The 16,925-nt window shown below is 31.2% G+C and overlaps 1 protein-coding gene across 5 annotated transcripts in view; it reads right to left on the minus strand.

The window, feature by feature from the left end:
• Positions 1-16,925, minus strand: part of ZRANB3 (zinc finger RANBP2-type containing 3) — a 200,804-nt gene that overhangs the window by 127,803 nt on the left and 56,076 nt on the right. For all 5 annotated transcript variants that reach the window (XM_074301902.1, XM_074301903.1, XM_074301901.1 and 2 more), the window contains exon 3: positions 9,710-9,728. In XM_074301902.1, the coding sequence (XP_074158003.1) occupies positions 9,710-9,728 (19 nt within the window). The remainder of the gene's footprint in view (positions 1-9,709; positions 9,729-16,925) is intronic.

Genomic DNA, 16,925 nt, shown 5'->3' on the forward strand with positions numbered 1-16,925 from the left:
TACTCTTTTGTCCCATGGAAGGGTAGTTTCCTTGGCAAGTCAAATTACTCAATAAGCACCCCTAATCCCATACTCCCATAAGACTTCCTATACTAACATCACCATTCTCATTAGTCTCCAATCTTTCTCAATTTACTGATATTTTTTCTGCTGCCTACAAATATATTCATGCCTCCCCAATACATTAAAAACTTCTCATTTGATCCAATCACTCTTCTACTTAACCTATTATATCTCTTCTTCCTTTCTAACATTGACTCCTTGAGAAAGTTATCTATATTTTGGTGCCTTCATTTTCTCTCCTCATTTACTTTTAAAACCTCTGCAATCCTAAAGGGTATCACAGATAATGAAGTAATATCAATATTTAACATGTGTGTTACTAAGTAGCACTTAGTTCTAACTACTAAGTGTAGCAACCAAATTCTCAGAGAAGAATTTAAGTGAGATACAGGAAGAAATAGCAAAAGTATACTAGTGAGGGAAGTCAACATCCTTGTCACAGAATTAGATAAATATAACTACAAAATAAGAAATAGGTGAATAGAATTTTTAAAAAGTTAAATATGATAGACCTCTGGAGAAAACTGAATGGGAATAGTAAGAAATGTACCTTATTTCAGTAGTACATGGTACTTACTCAAACAAATGACCATCTATTAGGGCAAAAAAAACACCTCAATCAAATGTAGAAAGGGAGAAATATTAAATGCATCCTTTTCAAATCATGAAGGCAATAAAAATTAGAGGTAATAAAAAGCTAAGAAAAAACATTCTACAAATTAATTGGAAAATAAATAATCTAATCTTAAAGAATGAGTAGGTCAAACAACAAAACACAGAAACAATCAATAATTTTATCCAAGAGAATAACAGTAATGAGACAACATATCAAAATTTATGATATTCAGCCAAAGCAGTTCTTAGGTGAAATTTTATACCTCTAAATACTTATATGAATAATATAGAACAAGAAAAGAACAATGAATTAGGCCTGCAACTAAAAAAAAGTTAAAAAAGAACAAATGAACACCACCAATTAAATACCTAATCAGAAATTCTGAAAATCAAAGAGATTAATAAAATTGAAAATAAAAAAACTATTGAACTAGTAAAACAAAACTAATTTTGTTCATTTTATGGGAAAAACAAAACAAAACAAAAAAAAATAACCCAGATAAATATTTGGTTAATTTGATTAGAAAAAAGAAAAGAAGAAAACAAAATTACTAAGATGAAAAATGAAAAAGGTGAATTTAACAACAAAGAAGAAGAAATTAAAGCATTTATTAGGAGCTATTTTGTTCAACTGTATGCCAATAAACTTCACAATCTAACTGAAATAGTTAAGTTATTTACAAAAATATAAACTGCCCAAATAAACAGAAAGAGGAAATAAAATAACTAACTGTGTTTTAGGAAAAAAACCTGAACAAACCGTCAACAAACTCCCTTAAAAAAAACTCCAGGGTCAGATGGATTTACAAGTGAATTGTAACAGTATTTGGGGAAAAAATAGATGAAGAGGGAGCTCTGCAAAATTCCTTTTATGACCACAGATATGGTGCTGATATCTAAATCAAGAAGAGCCAAAAGAAAAGAAAACTGTAGACCAATTTCCCTAATGATGCAAAAATTTTAAATAAAATATTAGCAAAGAGAATACAGCAATTTTAGGAAAATACAATGGAATAGGTTAGGTACACAAGATACAACAGACAACGACTACAGGAATGTACTGTTTGATTAAACCAGAGGCAACAGAGCTTCTGGATAAAAACTCTCTGACAAAAATTTCTGAGGAAAACTAGGAAACAATATGGCAGTAACTAGGCATAGGCGACATAAAAGGTGATACCATAAGCAATTTAGGAAAACAAAGGATAGTTTATCTGTCAGATCTTTGGAAGAGGGAGAAATTTATGAGTAAACAAGAAATAGAAAACATTATGAAATGGCAAAATGGATAATTTTGATTACATTAAATTAAAAAGGTTTTGCACAAACAAAATCAATGCAGCCAAGGTTAAAAGAGAAGCAGAAAGCTGGGAAAATGAGCCACTGTTTTATATTTTTATAGCTAATGTTTCTGATAAAGACCTCATTTCCAAAATATAATGAGCACTGAGTCAAATTTATGAGAATACATCATTCCCCAATTGATAAGTGGTCAAGGGATATAAACAGACAATTTTCAAATAAAGAAATTAATCCCAACTATAGTTATATGAAAAAAAACGCTCTAAATTTCCATTGATTACAGAAATATAAATTAAAACACTCTGAAGTAAAAGCTCACATCTATCAGTTTGGCCAAGATGACAAAAAAAAGATAATAAAATGTTTATAGTAGTTCTTTTTGTGGTGGCAAAGAATTGAAAATTGAGGTGATGGCCATCAATTGGGGAATGGCTGAATAAGTTGTGGTATATGAATGTACTGGAGTAACACTATTCTATAAGAAATGATAAGCAGGCTGATTTCAGAAAAGCATGGAAATATTTCATGAATTGATACTGCATGAATTGAGCCCAACTAGGACAACATTGTAAACAGTAACTGCGATATCATGTGATCATTCATTATGATAGACTTGGTTCTTCACAGCAATACAGTGACCAAGACAATTCCGATAGACCTGGAATAGAAAATGCTACTTGCATCCCAAGAGAGAATTATGGGGACTGAATGCTAATCAAAGCATATTATTTTCATTTTTTTCTTGTTTTTTTTTTTTTTTTTTTTTTAACTTTCCTTTCAAAACAAAACTAATATGGAAATATATTTAAATGACTGTACATGTATAATCAGTATCAGAGTGCTTACTGTCTTGGGGAAGGGGAGGAAAAAAAAGGAGGGGAAAAATTTGGAATTTAAAAATCTTATAAAAATGAATGTTGAAAACTATTTTTACTTGTAAATAGAAAAATAAAATACTATTAAGTGGTAAGCAATCTGGCTTTCAACTTCATCACTTAACTGAAACTACTCTCTCCAAAGTTACCAATGATAAATTGGGGGGTTGCCTATCAATTGAGGAATGGCTGAACAAATTGTGGTATAAGCATGTAATGGGTATAAGAAGTGATGAGAAGGCAGATTTCTGAAAAACCTGGAAAGACTTATATGAACTGCAAAGTGAAGTGACCAGAACCAGAACACAGTAACAGTAACATTGTACAATGATCAACTATGAATGAATTAGCTATTCCCAGAAATACAATGATCTAAGTTAATTGCAAAGATCTCAGGATGAAAAATGCTATTCACATCCAGAGAAGGAATTGATGGGAGTCAGAATGCAGATTGAAGCATAAGATTTTCACTTTGTGTTTTTCTTTTGTTGTTTCTTCTTTTACAACATGACTAATATGGAAATGTTTTATATAATTGCAAATATATAACCTAAATCAAACTGTTTATTCTCTTGGGGGAGAGGGAAATGAGGGAAGGAGAAAATTTAGAACTAAAAATTTTAAATGAATGTTAAAATTTGTCTTTCCATGTAATTAGGAAAAAATACTATTAAAAATCCTCAGAAGTTAATAATAAATTCTTAATTTCATATCTAAAGGTCTATTAAAACTTCATTATTCATGGCCTCTTTGCAGCTTCTGACACTGTTAAATATTCTCTATTCCTGGATACTCCTCTCTAGTTTTCTGCAACAATTTTCTCTTTTGGTTTTCTCTTTATGTCTGAGAACTCCTTAGTCTCCTTTGCTGGACCTTTTTTCATGTCATTCTCACTTCCTTTTCTTCTATCTCCCTTAATGATATCATAAACTTCCATTGATTCAACTATTACTTTTAAATAAGTGATTCCTAGATCTTCATATCCTGTTCAAGTCTCTCATCACCAACTATTTTTTAGATATTTTGAATCAGATGTCCTATAAGTATCTCTATTAAGTATGTCTAAACTAAAATTCAACCTTTCCCCTTTCCAACTTTCTTATCTTTCCAGTATACCATGTTCATAATCTTATGAACAAATTAACCAGTCATCCTTGACTCTGCATTAATACTCATAGTCCCTTCCCCATATACCTAGTCTGTTGTCAAGTCTTGTAGTTTCTACCTTAACAAGATCTCTGTCTCTGCTTCTCTCTCTCTCTCTGTCTCTCTCTCTCCCCTTCCCTCCCTCCCTCTCTCCCTTCTTCCACTCACCAACCTACAACTCTAATATATATCCTACAATTCATGCCTGGACTATCTCACCAGCATTCTGATTGGTCTCTCTGCATCAAGCCTTTCCTCACTCCAATCTATCATCCATTCAGCTGCCAAAGCAATATTTCAAAAGCATAAATTCAACTATATCACCACCTACTCAATTTACTCCAATGGCTCATTATTACCATCAGAAACAAATATAAAACCCTGTTTGGAATTTAAGGCCCTTCACAACTTGGCCAATACTTACTTTTCCAGTTTTTCTATAACTTATTTCCCTCCACACACTCTGAAATCCAGCAATATTGCTTCTCACACTACATCTTCATATTTGTGTTGGTCAGTCTCATGTTGGAAATATTTTATATCCTTACTTCTGACTAATGGCTTTTTAGAGTCTTTTGGGGAAAGAATCAGTTTGAATTACATTTTGTGCCTTTCTTGGTCCTCCTCTCTGTAAGTGCTATGGAATTATTTACATGTTGTCTATTTCATGAGAATGTTAATTTTTTAAGGGCAGGGATCCATGTTTTTACCTGTTTTTATATCCCTAGACCTTAATACATGTTAAACTACGTAAAAAATATTTGTAAACTTTAAAGCTTTAAATAAATGTCAATTATGAAAAAGAATTATTATGAGTAAGAAAAAGAAGCTTTCTTAGAAGACTTTTTGATCTGAAGAGAATTCAATGATGAACATAGACTTTAAAGATCTGAAGATGGGAACAAGGGCAGGCAATGGAGGATGCCATCATAAACATCAAGTCACTACTTTCAAGAGAATAAAATTATAGAAATAAACTGGATTTAACTTGAAGTCAATAGAGATTTGAAGAATGGAATTTTCTTAAGGAAACTAGGGAGGCCAGAGAAGAGGAATCTCAAAGTAGTGGTAACAGAGAGTATATTAAAGAAAAGTATATAAATATTTTAAAACAAGGGTAATTATATGATTTTGCTATAAAATGCTGAATATAGATTACTAAAATGATCTAGTACACAGAATCTTTTTAGTTCAGAATAAAGTTTGTTTAATTTTTGGAAAAGGTTTGGAGCCAAGATGATTTGGGTCCAAACCTTGCCTCAAGCATTTCTTACTCTGTGACCCTGAATAAAAACTTTTACCTCATCTGAAAAATGAACAGACTAGACTCTGGCCTTTAAAGAATCTTCAAGTTCTAAATCTATAATCTCATGATAAAATCTTACCAATAAATTTAATGATATTAATTCAATATAAAAATTCCTAAAATAAAAATTTAAAGTTTTTTAATCCCAATCACTAAGAAACAGGCAAAATATTTAGTAATGATTTTTCCTCAATTACTTAAAGACTAGAAGAATAGATGAGTAAATTAAGCAAAGCATCATTTGATAAGAATTGTTATAAAAAATGGAAAAGGAAGAATGACGTGGTTAAGTATCCCCCCCTGCTGGGGTTAAGTGACTTGCCCAGGGTCACACAGCTAGGAAGTGTTAAGTGTCTGAGACCAGGTTTGAACTCTGGTCCTCCTGAATTCAGGGCTGGTGCTCTATCCACTGCGCCACTTAGCTGCCCACCATGGTTAAGTATTGATTGGAGCATTTGAATTTATTATATATAAGAAATATAAATTCACAATAGCTTTTTTACATTCACAGTGTTGCCTGTAAAACAACACTTAATTATGCATATCTAAGAGAAAAATAGAATGGAAGCAATTAAAATTATTCAAACTAGGATTGCTAGAATTAATTTTATAATAAGAGTTCAGGTCTGGTTGTTTGAAGTACAATACTATACCTGAAACCAGAACTGTCTTTCAATTTCATTAGACAATCAGAAGAATTAAGTTAATCAAAACTAATCCTATAATGGAAATTTAAAAGTATTGAATGTCTTATATATAGTACAGTAGGTGGGTTACAAGCTTAGCAAGAACGAATGAATTACTAAAAGATAATGCTGGAAAAAGGTGGGGCAATACTGGTAAAAGAGAAACTTTGGTTCTAAAAGCTAATAAAAAAGATTAAAGTAGACAACCTGAATTGCAGAATTTTCAAAGTATTCAAACTGTCTAAAACAGGTTCAATAAGATAGCTGTAGAAATACTTTAGTAATCCTCTTAGCAGTTTAATGAGTCACAAATTCATTATATCAAAACATATCCTTCTTTTGTAATTTTTTGGAAAATGAGTTTCAAATATATAAGCTGTTTTTTCCGGCTGTGATTTAAGGAAAATGAAACAGCTAGTTAGCACAGCAGTTTAAGCAGGGAACCTAGAATAAGAAAGAATTGAATTTCAAGCTAATTTCAGATAGTACTTAGTTGTATGACCCTGGCAAATTACATAGCCTCTCTATCTCTGCTTCCTCATCTGCAAAATAGGGGTCATAATAACAGCATGTATTTCCCAGTATTATTGTGAGTATAAAGTGAGGTAAGATTTGTAACTTTTACAATGATATATATAAAGGCTGAATAAAATGACTAAAATAAAAGGATAAACTGTATACCAGAAAGGGCAAAGACCTTAATTTTTAGAAAGAAAACAAAGGACAAAAGAGGTTCCATATAACTACCATGCAGTCATTTCATTTCTATACTTTCCCTTCAGTTATGTCTTGACAGCTAGCTGGCAGACTTAATAGAGTATGGGGCCTGGAATAATGACATTCATCTTCCTGATTTAAATTTGGCCTCAAACTTCCTAGTTCTATGACCTTGGGCAAATCACTTTACCCTCTCAGCCTCAGTTCCTCATCTGTAAAATAAATTGAAGAAGAAAATGGCAAACTTTATCTTTGTACAAACAGTATCTTTGCCAAGAAAACCCCAAATGGGCTCACAAAGAATCAGAAATGACAATAAAAACAAAGGCTTCTAATAGGTAAGATTTGAGCTGGGATTTAAAATGAAGCTCGGGAATTGAGAAGGTGGTGATAAGGAGAAAGAACAATCATGTATGGGGGTCAGCCAGTGAAATACTGAATCAAGAAAAAAGAACGTCTTGTGAGAGGAATAGAAAGGAAACCAGTGACACTGAACTAAAGAGAATACATAGGAGTAAGTAAGGTGTAAAAAGACTGTTAATATGTGGAAGAGAGAGTTATAAAAAGGCTTTAAATGCCAAAGAGAAGATTTTATATTTGATCTTGAAGTGATAGGGAAGCAGTGGAGTTTACGAATACGAATATGGTCAGATCTATGCTTTTGGAAGACAACTTTGATAGCTGAATTTGATCACTTTGATGGGCTGCAGTGGGAAGAGACTTATAGATTTAAATGACAAAAAAAAAAAAAGTTATTATTTGAACCCATCAATCAAATATGAACAATTAGCATTGGAGGTGGCAATAGGTAAAAAGAGGAAGATAAGGAGATCTGTTTTGGACAAGCTGAATTTGAGATACTTACATGTAATCCTGTAATGTCTGGGATGTGGGATTGGATGAAATGGAGAACAGACAGAGAAAGAGAGAGTTTGTGGTTGTGTAACCAATTAGAGAAAGAAGAGTGCTAAGAAGAAGCCTTGGAGTACATGCATGCAAAGGAGTTGAAGCAAGGAAAATAATCAGGAAAGAACATTGAGGACTAGGCAGTTAGAATAAGAAATCAGTAAAAAGTAATGTCATGAAAAACCCTGGAGGAGAAAGGGTAACTAGCAAGATTTTCAACACCAATTGATACTGCAGAAAGATTAAAAAAACCATAACATGAATGAAAAACTAAAAGCCTTTGAATGATATTATAATCATAGATAACATCATAACAATAGCATTTATGTATAATTTTAAGATTTGGGAGGGTCTTTACGAATATCATCTAATTTTATACTCACAATAACCTTGACAAGTAGGTACTTTTTATAGATGAGGAAACTTAGGCTGGAAGAAGTTAAATGACTTGCCAGAGGCCACACAGCTAGAAACTATATGAAGCCAGATTTTAACTCGGTTATTCCTGACTTCAGCTACAGCACTGTAGCCATTGTGCCACCTTTTCCAAACTTCTATTAAAACCAATACCATGCCTTTGCTGATCTTCTCCAATCTTATCTGAATGTATCTTGTTTATAAGGTTTTTTTCCCCCCTATTTGATTGAGTTTCTTGAGAATAAGGACCATTTTAAGCCATTCTCTGTATCTCCAAAGACTGGCACCATGACTGGCACATAATAGACCCTTACATCCTTGTTGACATATTTATTTATTTAGTTTGTAAAATGCATCTAATCATTATTAAATAGCAGAGATCCTGAAGACATAGTAACAGTTGAGAAAAAACAAGCAAACAAATATTGAGACATATAGATGAATCTATGATAATAAATCTATTTGTGACACAGGTTCTACATATTCATAAACAGTTTCTAGTCTTTATTTCCAATGTATTTTGAAATATTTAAGCGCGAAGTATCACTATTGTTCTTGATGGAATAATCAAAAGCATCAATCAGGTTTCTCAGTAAAATTTAGAATCCATTCTAGAATTAGAAAATAACGAATTTACACTTCTATGAGACATGTAAAAAAGGATAATAACTTCTCATAATAAGCTCTGCAAATTCCATTTTTACTTTCAAAATCCATTTAAAAAGAGGTGTCATATCAATTTAGAAAGCTGTTTATGGATTGTAAAAATATCTACATCATCAGATAGAGTGGCTATGGTAAAAAAAAAAAAAAAGGTGACATTTTTTATGGCAGTTCATTATATATTAGATATAAGAAACAATTTAGAATGACCTTTCAAGTAAAGTTCAGAGTTCAACTTCTAAGAAATACGTTAATATATAGGAAAGACTTCTTTTCATGTAATTTATTCTAGTCTTCTTTTAAAATTACGTATCTTTTTAAAATTAAATATTTCTTTACTTTTGGCTTTGAAATACTGTGACACTATACAAAAATGTTGATGGACTACAAAAGATTAGGTAACATAATTTTGGAGCAAAATAGAAGAAACAGATTCAATGTAAGAAAGATTCTTAATCCTTCTTTTGTATAATGAACCCCTTCTGCATTCTAGGACCGCCTATGTGGATCCTTTTTTAGAACAATGTTTTTAAATTTATACAATGAAATTAATGGATTCCAGAGAAAATCAATTATGTTAAAGTACAACTATCAAAATATTAAAAAAGAAACAATTTCACAAACAATTTCACAAATAAAGCCCTGCTTGATTTGGAAAGCTGTAAAACACTTTAGATTTTATCTAGCACAACTTCTTGATTTTAGAGACAAAGAAACCAAGGTCTAGGGTCACACAAATAGCAAATAGGAGAGCTAAGATTTGTACCTGGGTTCTGATATGAGACCATATATAGGTTGCCATATGTAATTTCTCAAGAGGGGAAATGATAGTATCAAAATTTTCTCTTACAACTCCAATTTCAATCATATTGTACAATAATATTCTATGAAACAGTCTAAAAAATATACATTATAATTCATTAGTTCTTAAATAAATTTTTAAATTAGTTCTTAAATAAAATTTGCAATTATTGACATAAAACTCTGAAACAAAACAAAGAAACCACACTTACTTCATCAGCAACCATACACCTGGAAAAAATAAAAATAAAACAAATTATTATTTTCAATTTTTAGAATTTATTATACTTTAAAATTATAATTTTTCGGAATTTTTCAAATTAGGATAGTTTCAGAAAACAGTTTGACCAATTAAATGAAATGCAGAAGATGCTAAAATTATATGTATGAGAACATGGAGAAATTTTGATTCTCCAACTGCCAAATGCATATAGCTATGCTAGAGTAATGATAAGTCATACTTGATGCTTCACACAGAACTTTTCAAAAGAATGGCATCAATAATCTATCCACAAAGTATGGGAAGCCTTCAAAAGCTATATAAGTGACTAGTAATTTTTAACGTTAAAGAGTTCAAGGTTGGTTCTTCAATGAACATTAAAGGATATATAAATACCACAAATATGTAAGATTTATATATTCCTAAATATGATAAATCATCAGTACTAAAGCAGTAACTTTTCTTAGATTTTCTTTTCTATTCCTTCTCACTGAGTTATATTTATCCATAAATAATACAGGGTATGTGATATAATGGAAAGAGCACTGGTCCAAAAGGTAAAAGAGGTCAGTCTGACTTCAGTATTTTATAATTCTGATTATATAATTAAATCTTTAATTAAATCCCCCTCACCTTTAGTTCCCTTCCATGTAAAATGTGAATAGTACTAACTAATATGGCCTACCCTAGAAGATTATTCTATGTGTGTATTTTTAACTGCTCTTATAAAGCTCAAAGCCTTTATATTTTTAGTACCAACAAATTTTGAGGCAGCAAAAGGAAAGTAAAAAGCACTGGGCTCAGAGTCAAGAAGATGGGTATTTTATTCCTTTCTTTTTTTATCTTTGGTAGAATAAAGTAGTATTGCCACAACTATGGGTAAGTTACTTAACCTTCCACGCTCAGAGAACTCAATGGATATAATCTATATTGGCAAAAATTCTCCCACCAATGAAACAGATTTTAGGTGCACTATTGTTATTAACTTTACAAAAAAAGGCATGTAGTTGGGTGATACTAATCAATCAATCAATTAAAACGCATTTGTTAAGTATTTATTATGTGTCAAATACTGTGCTAAACAGGGGGAATACAAAGAAAAAGAAAAAGAGAGGCCAGTAAAGCCAAGAATTCACTACCTACTATATGTATCCTGAGGAGAAAGAATAAAATAAATCAAAGTGGTACAGAAAGAACAGAAAATAATAATTGGATTACACATGGTCATCTAAACAAATTATTCTTCATTTGGAAAATATATCCTTTCCTATAAGCATATTAGGAAATTTACTAATGAAATAAAGGAATATTATAATCTATACCTAAGGAAATAAATATTCCTTTATTTTTCCACATATGGTCCCTATTTCCTTACTTGCTAATATAATTCCTGTTTCAAATGCTACACTAACACTGTTAAAATTCCTTTTAACACACATTATAGGTTAGGAATTTATTCATTTGTTTAGTTATTAGAACAGTAAAAACTGATATTTATATAACATTTTAAGTTTTGCAAAGTGCTTTACATTAAAGTACTAGTATATATATATGTATGTATGTATGTATGTATGTATGTATACTAAATAATTAAAATGTACCATGGAAGGGAAGGCACTAATTAGCCATTGGAATAATAAGGAAAATTTTGATACAGAAGAATGGAATGGCGATTCACCTTTCTCTTAAAGGAAGGACAGAACTTAGGAGTTATAGATAAGAAGGAAATATACTGGAGGAATGTGGACCAGCCAGTGCAAACACAGGGATAGGAGATGGAGGATTTTATGTAAGCAACAGAGAAGACAAGCTTGATTAGATTTCAGAGTCTGAGGAGGAGGGTGAGGTATAGTAATGGAATATAGTAATATAGTAATGGAAAGACAACTTTGGAGGTAGGTTGACAAGGATAATAAAAGATTTTGTCCCAGAAGGTAAAGAAAAGTACTACAGATGATTTAATAGGGAAGTCATATAGTCATGTCTGATATCCCACAGGACTACAAGAAATTAGAGCAAAGCTTAAAAGCAGTACTGCACTGATTTGTGTATATGATGTCTTCCTCCATGGAAGGTAAGCTCCTTGGGGGAAGGAAAGGTTTCATTTTTGTCTTTGTATCCTCAGGACCATTGGACCAAATCCAAAAACGGCAGAGATTTTTGGATAGGAAACCAAGTATCTTTGAAGGATAGCTTAGCGGTGTAAAGATATAAGACCCTACTCCTTTTTGTTCTCACCTACCCCCCCACCCCCAAAGGCTGCTAAATTCAGTGAGGCAAGAAGAAATTGGTTATTACACGAGAAATGGATTTTTCCACTTAACCCATTACAAACCAGATGAATTTCTGAACAAAGTTCAGAAATAAAGAATTATGACTTAAGCAGTTACAGGACAAAAGCAACTGGTTCTACATGTGATCAATCAAAAAATGATTTTTCCTGTTTTTTTGTCTCCAAGAATGAATTGTCTAATATTTTGTGGGCAATTTTTATTATTGGAAACAAGTCCTAGCTTAACTAATGAAATTAATAGGAACTGCAGTATAATAATGTAAGTAAATATAAAAGTGAATCAATTTACAAACATTTGCTATGGGGACATATTTAACATATCCATAATAATAATGATGATGCTTGTTTGAAAAATCAATTTATGGAAGATGAAAAGGAATCAGTTATAGGAACTAATTCTGATAATTAAATATATATGTATACTAATTCAAAACTTCATTTCATATTGCTAATCCTCCTTTATTTTGGCAATTGCTATACAAATCTATTGGAATTATACAAGCTCTTCAATTTTTACTGAAATTACAAGAAATGATTAATGTTCTTTGTTTCATGTTCATTGTTAATTACTTCAGTTGTAATTTAAGTAGCTTGACTAGAATAAAAGAAAGAAGCTCTTTATTTCAGTAAATTGTTTTAAAAAACCTTTGAGTTCATTACATTAATCATCCTTTACAATATGACATTTATATTTCAGTATTTTAGCAGCCATATTTTTGATGTACAAATTTAATATATGCTTCCTAATTTTATTCTGAAGACTAATAAATTGTATAAAATAAAATAGGAGTATCAATTTTTTTCTAGAAAACATTTTGCATGACTTGGTTCAAAACACTCTAAATTTTTAAAATTTATTAATTTACATTTATAGAGAAACCTTTCCCATAATCAGTATTCAGTACACTTTTATATAATTCATATTTATCAAGGAACACAGAAATATTCGCTAATAATGAATTTAGAGGATACTTTCTTGTTCTGACATTCATAGATTGAACATGAAGAGATGTTATATCATTTTGAATCATGATGCACAATGTTCAAACTTCTTTGATCATTACAGAGAAATATATATAAGATGAACATGAATGGCATTCTGAGTCAGACTATCATTAAAGGAGAATTAAATCTAAAAGTTATAAAGGAAGATCATATCACATCAGATCAAGAAAAAAAAAGTGAGAAAGAAAACAAAATGCAAGCAAACAACAGAAAGAGTGAGAATGCTATGCTGTGGTCCACACTTAGTTCCCACAGGCCTCACTCTGGGTGTAAATGGCTCTCTTCATCACTGAACTGGAATTAGTTTGAATCATCTCAATGTTGAAGAGAGCCACATCCATCAGAATTGATCATCATATAGTCTAGTTGTTGATGTGTATAACAATCTCCTGGAGGGAGTAGATCTTAAAAATAGTAATTAGTCCTAAACAAAACAAATTCTAACCAAAGATGTTCAAAAATATGTAAAACTCTTATTGAGGAGGCAATGATCAGGAATCTGAGGAGTTACTCATAAACTGAACAATAGCTAAACAAGTTATAGTATAAAATTTTATGGTACACTACTGGGATATAGAAAATAGTTTCTGAGAAACCCAGGAAGACTTGATGAACTAATTGATGCAGGATAAAATAAACTGAATCAGGAGAAAAATAATAAAATTCATTAAAGACAAGCAACTTTGAAAAAAATCAGTAACCAAGCCCTTTCTGGATACAGCCAAAGTATGCATTTGCTTTACTTGACTATATGTTTTTGTAACAAGAACTTTTTTTTATTTCCCCCTCCCCTTTCATTTTCAATTGGAGGGAGGTGTTCCAAGCCTCTCACTCCTTTAATGCAGTAGCTGCAAAGTCATGTGTGATTACCTGGAAGTTTTTATTTTTGGTATTTCTTTAAGGGGATGACCAGAGGAAAAGAAAGTGTTTTTTTCATGATTAAAAAATTAATTAAAAACTATTTATTACTTAGTACAAAAATAATACAAACTCAACAAGAAAGAATTATGAACAATTGAATTCAATAACATATTGTTTGAGTACTCAGAAAACAAAAATCACCTAGAAGAAATTCTTAGCAGATAGAATTTCTGGAAAAACCAGAAATCAATCTTGGTATAAATTAGGTTCAAGCCAACATTTTATACCAAATAGCAAAGAAAGCTCAAAATGAATGCATAATTTGAATATAAAAAAATACACTATTACAAAATTTAGAAGAGAACCAGGTCAGATAACTTGTGACAGCTATGGAAAAGGCATATTTTTAAACAAACAAGATAGAATAAAATATAGAGTAGGTTATTTTCAGTTACATGAAATTGAAAATATATTTCATGAACAAAATTAATGCAATCTAGTTAAAGGGAAGTGGCTGATTAGGAAAAGTAAATCTTTGTATCAAGTGTATCTGATTACAATGTGATACCCAAGCTGGCATATAGAAATATGCCAAATCATAAATAATTTCTACAAAGAAGTATTGTAAACAACTAGCAAACACATCGAATGAATACTCCAAAATGCAAAACATACAAATTAAAATATCTCTGAGGTTTTACTTCAAAGAATAAAGTAAAAATAAGGACTGGATTTTTTATTTATTTAGTATACAGAACACACAAATGAAGAAATTCCTTCTATGAGCAGGTCTGTATATTACTCTAAACTCTAAAAAAAAAAAAAGCTTCTCTAAAAGAAGTTGGTAAAAGCAAAAGAATTTAAAGGTAACACAGCCTACTTATGTCAGGTGAGATTTGAATTCAGGTGCTCCTAGTTTTGAGGTGAGCTCTTTAATCATTACACAAAAATGTTTCACAATCATAATTAAAAATTTACTATATATGCATAATGAAAACTAAATGCTATGAAATTAAAACAAAATAATCTTAATATAGACACATAAAAAGGCATTTCTCCCACCTATTTACAGAAGAGGAATTATAGGTATAAAATGCAGTATGTGTGAAACTTTTTTTCTATTTTGGCTGAACTTTAATTTTTTTTTTTTTTTTAATTTTAGAGTAAGGCTTTCTGAAAAAAAGCATACACTGGAATTGTAGCAGATATAAAATAAGTCACTTAATCCTTATTACCTCACCCCCCCCAAAAAAAAACCCAAACCCCCAAACCCAATATAAAAGATTTCTTCACTGGAGCAAGTGGCAAATACTCAGCTTCATTTTGTTTCATCTTTTCTGAGCATCATTTTTTGAGGGGAGGAAATGGATCTTCAATGAAGAAGGGAACTTTCAATTTCTATATGAAAAAAAAAACTAAATAGAAAATCTGATTTACAAATAGGACTCAAGAAAATCACAGAAAGGTAAATAGGAAAGGAAAAGAAAACACTGACATTATTTAAAGGGTAAATTGTTTACATTACTAGATGGGGAAAATGATACTTACAATTCTTGAAATCTGTTATCTTTTATTAGGGCACTTAGAGAGGACATACATAAACAGAATTTGTAGATATGAATTGATTCTTTTTACAGAAAATGACATTGGGGTGGAAAAAGGATTGTAGTAGTAAAAGAAGAAAAGGGAGGCAAAATGGGATAATCACATCAGATGAAGAGGCACTAAAGACCTATTTCAATAGAGAAAAAAAAAGGAAGGGGAATGACCATTGTTAAGATTCATCTCATAAGTTTTGGCTCAGAGGGAATAACGTATTCATTTCAGTTGGATATAGAAATTTATCTTATTCTATAAAGTAATGAGAAAGAAGATCCAACTCACTTCCAGTTGATCAATGATGGACAGAAACAATTACACCCAGAGAAGGAACACTGGGAAGTGAATGTAAATTGTTAGCACTACTGTCTTTATGCCCAGGTTACTTACACCTTTGGAATCTAATACTTAACGTGCAACAAGAAAATTGGATTTACACACATATATTGTATCTAGGTTATACTGTAACACATGTAAAATGTATGGGATTGCCTGTCATCTAGGGGAGGGAGTAGAGGGAGGGAGGGGAAAATCTGGAAAAACGAATACAAGGGATAATATTATAAAAAAAAATTACTCATGCATATATACTGTCAAAAAATTTATAATTACAAAAATTTAAAAAAATAAAGTAGTATGAGTAGAAATGGTAAAGAAAAAAAGTGAAGCTGGAAAGGATAAGAGAAGGGAGGAGGTCATAGAGGGGAGAGCAGCTTGAGGGTAGAATTGGTCAGAAATAAAATATGACTAAGGCTGAACCTAGTGGAAGGAGAACAAAAGTATATACAGAAGCAGAAACTAGGCATTGACCCACACTTAACACCATTCACCAACAGAAGATCAAAATGGGTTCATGACCTAGGCATAAAGAATGAGATTATAAATAAATTAGAAGAACATAGGATAGTTTATTTCTCAGACCTGTGGAAGAGGAAGGAATTTATGACTAAAGAAGAACTAGAGATCATTATTGATCACAAAATGGAAAAATTTGATTATATCAAATTGAAAAGGTTTTGTACAAACAAAACTAATACAGACAAGATTAGAAGGGAAGCAATAAACTGGGAAAACATTTTTATAGTCAAAGGTTCTGATAAAAGTCTCATTTCCAAAATATATAGAGAATTAACTCTAATATATAAGAAATCAAGCCATTCTCCAATTAATAAATGATCAAAGGATATGAAAAGACAATTCTCAGATGAAGAAATTGAAACTATTTCTAGCCATATGAAAAGATGCTACAAGTCATTATTAATCAGAGAAATGCAAATTAAGACAACTCTGTTGCCCACTATCACCATTACTATACAATATAGTACTAGAAACTCTAGCCTCGGCAATAAGAGCCCAGAAAGAGATTCAAGGAATTAGAGTAGGACATGAGGAAATCAAATTATCACTCTTTGCAGATGACATGATGGTATACTTAGAGAACCCCAAAGAC

Source organism: Sminthopsis crassicaudata, chromosome 3 (genome assembly GCF_048593235.1).
Source record: "Sminthopsis crassicaudata isolate SCR6 chromosome 3, ASM4859323v1, whole genome shotgun sequence".
Taxonomy (NCBI): Eukaryota; Metazoa; Chordata; class Mammalia; order Dasyuromorphia; family Dasyuridae; genus Sminthopsis; species Sminthopsis crassicaudata.